Consider the following 4,147-nt stretch of genomic DNA (forward strand, 5'->3'; position numbering starts at 1 on the left):
ATTTGCGAAATGTCGTTATACACAAGTACCCTTTCTTTTTAGATAAGGAATGTTAGTTGAAATTTCTTAATTTCATTAACATAACTAAACGAAAACCTCATTCACCTTATATCTTATAACTGAAATTGAAACAAAGGCCCATTTTCAAGATTTGTCGATCCTTACTGATGAGAAAAATCCATCCTCATGACAAAATCATATGATGATGATTTGATAAACACAAATCATTCAGTTACGAGACAATTTTCACTTAGGACATTTTATTGATAAAAATAAAAGTTACCTTTGTACAAAATAAGTTGATATACAATATCTAACACATTACCTACATCACGTATCATGTAGAATAGAGAACCAATATGGTTGAAACTTGAAATAAAATGACCTTCAAGAGACAGTGGTCTTAGATACATCACTCTACAAACTCTTTCTGATCATCTGGAATTACTTAATCTCGATCTAATAAACGCTGTGAATTTCTTAAATTCATCATTTCGCCTCCGTCGATATTTCACAGACAGGACATCTGGTGGATTTTCAACGTACAATGTAAAAATTATCATGAATTTCTATCCCGTTGTGTTTTGTAAGCTCACTGGTCCATGCATTTCTCGTGTACAGAGCTGTTGGATAACGCCCTTTTATAAAGGACAGGAAAGATCTGCAGCATAGTTAAACACTCTTTTGGTAGTCTGACATGTAATCCGGATTCAGCATACATCTTTGTTTGTGACACGTAATCCGGATTCAGCATACATCTCTGTCCGGCATTTAATCTGGATTTAACATACACCTCTGTGTCGGATGCTGATTTTCGCCAGTCCACCTCTCCTATAAGAGAAGGAAAAATAAATATACATTCATCAATGAGCCACATAACTCACCCAAGTACAAGGAAGTGTACATATACTTTGTTTTAGAAATGAAAATGTAGCCTCACGATTAGATATGATTCTAACCAGAGCTAAAGCTTCATTGTACACAATGAAAAGATTATTCACCTACAGCAACACATTAAAATCTGAACCTAAACATAACAACCTATTCGATTTCTCTACATTTCCATGTAGATTTACGATACGCAGAAACCCCTATCTTAAGAATCATGGTTTGAATTAACTTGGAATCTAATTCATTGATTTGGGACTACTAATTGTAAAATGTCGTAATTTACAACTCTACTTGAAAGCTTGCATATTGAACACAAAGTAAATAAAACCAGTTGAGATGCTTTATATTTACATGTACAATTGTGATCCCAGCCCGCGAAGTACAAAGGTTGTTTAACGTGGTATCAAAGATGCAGGGATCTATACCATATAAGGAAACTATATATTTTTGGACCTTGGGTTTTGATATCCACGCGGAGGAGGGCGTGTCCTCTAAACAATCGTCAACCGACAGTCATCGATCAGAGAAATATGTCCTTTAAATTTTGGATGGGTAAAATCAAACAAAATACAATAATATAAAAGATTTGCGCATTTCAGACGAAAGCTTTCATTTGACGCCTCATAGCCCTGATGTAAAGATGATTTTAATGGACTGGCAGAGCATAGAGTTTGACTCGCACATTTGATTTGTTCTGAACTGGATAAAATTGGTAGAGGTTCATTTTTACGAAGATTAAAATAACTTTAACAGTCAATTCAAAGATTGGTACTGCGCATTAGTACTACATCAGTAGAACTCAATCGGAATTTTAGCAGGACCATATCTAAATATTACTTGCATTGTAAAGTATAGTGCAGTGTTTGTTTTATTTAGAACTTATATTTGTATGCCTATCAATATTTATATCTTGATGAAAAATTCCTTCCATTGATTGTTTATCAAAATGAACCCTTTTGACAAATACTTATTGTCAATATACTTTAGCTTTCGGTTAGATATTACTTTTCTGAACATTTGATTCTGAGTTTCTCTCTAGTTCATAAATTGAATAGAAAGTAATGAAATCGACTTACAAACAAGCGGCCATTTTGAGCATGCACTCGTTTCTATAGGACACTCCATCTGTACCACACACTGGCTGCAGATTACTAGGACATTTCCGGAAGTTGCGACACCCTTGTCGCTGTTTTGGGGGATTCTGGTTCTTCCCTCTTACATTTCCCGAGTGTTGCAGGTGCGCTTTATTTTGTCGCGCTGTACGGTGAGCGATTGAGGTTTGCTTATTGTTTGACGGTCCCACACTGTAAGTAAACTGCTTTGGTGCAATAACATTATATATAACGGAAGACTTCACACCTGGTCTTAGTCCTGTAGAAGTATGTCCTAACTTAGTTTTGATCACATTAGCGTTTTGATGATTTCGCAATGCAAAATTGCTTGGTTGATTTTGCATTTGTTTTCTGTTCATGAATTTAGGCATCGAATATATTTCCTTTAAAACAGGAATTTGATGACGTTTTTGATATGTAGCGAATCGATATTTTGGAGGATAACGTTTTTGGGGTCCACCATTACGAATGGGTACAACAAGCTTGCTTATACGGTGTTGATTCCCAATGCTTTGTTTCATTTTTATTTGAGCGGCCTTCTTTACCGGGATTGTTTTCTTCGGCGCAGGCGTGATGACGTCTTTCGCCTTCAACTTTCGAGCCTGTATAATTGTCTTCTGTTTGCTTTGTCCTGCAGGAGAAGATGTTGTAGTTCGATCTTCCAATTCTATTCCTTCGGTGATGGCTTGAGCTGTGGTTGTTGTGATCTTGTTATTCACTTTCTTTCCGGATACTTTTGGTTTCAGTGTTGTTACATCTTCAGCCTCTATTTCGTTCTTTGTTTGTTTGTCTGTTGTGGTAACCGTAGAGACTGTTGTGATATCATCAGCCTCGATCTTTTTCCCCTCTGCCTTGGTCGCAGTTGAATTGGAAACAGTTTTCACATCCTCACCTTCGTAATCTGGTTCTTCTGTTGAACTTGTGAAGCTGTGTTTGCCATTTCCAAAATAATCGTAGTAAAACATTGATGGTAATGCTGTATAATAGTAATACGCATACTGATCAGACCCGAGATATGGTTGTATGGTGGTATGGTCGAAGTAATTGTCCTCGAGACTCCACGGTGTCGTAGTCTCATACTTTGGAAATGAAGATATGTGATTTGAAGACTGTTTCTTTTGTGTTTGAATGTTGTTTATTTTCGCCTTTTCCTGTATATTAATTCCAGAACCATGTCGTTGTTGACTTTTCCCGTTAGATCCATGTTCCTGCTTTGCTGTCTTTGTCTTCCATTGAGTTGGACTTTCAACATGTCTGGTGACCTTTGTATTAACGGTGTGGATGGAGTGTTGTTTTACACCCAAAGTGTTTCCGCTGGACTTCCAGGGAGAAATTTTCCCAGCATTATATTTTGGATTAATTATGTCGTTCCAGGAGATTTTAGGTTTTGTCTTCAGAAGCTTTCCATCACCTTTAAAATAACGACATACATCTTTTGAATGATCATATGACCAATTACGAAATGAATTGAGACATTGAGATTACAGTATTATGCTCATTTAAAAAAAATAAATTGGACAAATTATATGAATTAGCATAAATTTGAATACCAGATATTGCTTATAATTTTGTAACTTATGTACATTAGACAGTAAAATTTTCAAACATGTTTTATCTATGTATTACATGAGAGTATTCATTTCCATTACTTAATAATTGTATCAATCGTAGTAACCACCGTCTTAAAACATTTTCAATAGTATATATGTATGATAGATCAAACTCACATGTCCGATAATCCATGAAAATAAAAGTAGTCAAAGTAAAATATAACCCAACAAAAGCCTTCCTCATCGTGTTCAATCAAAGACTAGACTATCAATAAAGAGCTGGACAGTGCCGCGTGCTTATTTATCAAGCATGTGTTGTTGAATAAGGGGCTCATAATTACCATATAAGGTGTATTTGTGACCATAAACACCAATCAGTGACCAGCAATGACGTCATGATTAAAGACGCCAGAAAACAACTAGACACACGAAATAAACAGAAGGTTACGAACTGTGTAATAACCCCGACAGGACGGAGTGACATATGATTGACTCGGTATTTCATGTCCAGGCTATTACACACTATTTAATCAAGATGTTTTTTCTCTGTTACGCGGTTCTAAAACACAAGTAGGGAGAAATAAAAAGGATGAT

At 35.8% G+C, this 4,147-nt stretch overlaps 1 protein-coding gene across 1 annotated transcript; it reads right to left on the bottom strand.

Annotated features, from left to right (window-relative positions):
- Positions 1-243: 243 nt before the first annotated feature.
- On the bottom strand, positions 244-3,830 carry LOC125664005 (uncharacterized). Its single transcript, XM_048896495.2, has 3 exons — positions 3,731-3,830; positions 1,968-3,414; positions 244-831 (listed from the first exon to the last, which is right to left on the bottom strand). The coding sequence occupies exons 1-3, from the start codon at positions 3,795-3,797 to the stop codon at positions 783-785; spliced, it is 1,563 nt and encodes a 520-aa protein (XP_048752452.2). The 5' UTR covers positions 3,798-3,830; the 3' UTR covers positions 244-782.
- Between the last annotated feature and the right edge of the window lie 317 nt (positions 3,831-4,147).

The sequence above is a fragment of the Ostrea edulis genome, chromosome 1 (genome assembly GCF_947568905.1).
Source record: "Ostrea edulis chromosome 1, xbOstEdul1.1, whole genome shotgun sequence".
Classification (NCBI taxonomy): Eukaryota; Metazoa; Mollusca; class Bivalvia; order Ostreida; family Ostreidae; genus Ostrea; species Ostrea edulis.

Excerpts from the sequence above, each read along its gene's own strand:
- LOC125664005 (XM_048896495.2), bottom strand. The coding sequence starts at position 3,797 with ATGAGGAAGGCTTTTGTTGGGTTATATTTTACTTTGACTACTTTTATT. Across the intron at positions 3,415-3,730 it reads TTTCATGGATTATCGGACAT|GTGATGGAAAGCTTCTGAAG; the intron begins GTGAGTTTGATC and ends GTTATTTTAAAG. Across the intron at positions 832-1,967 it reads CTCAAAATGGCCGCTTGTTT|GAGAGGTGGACTGGCGAAAA; the intron begins GTAAGTCGATTT and ends CTTCTCTTATAG.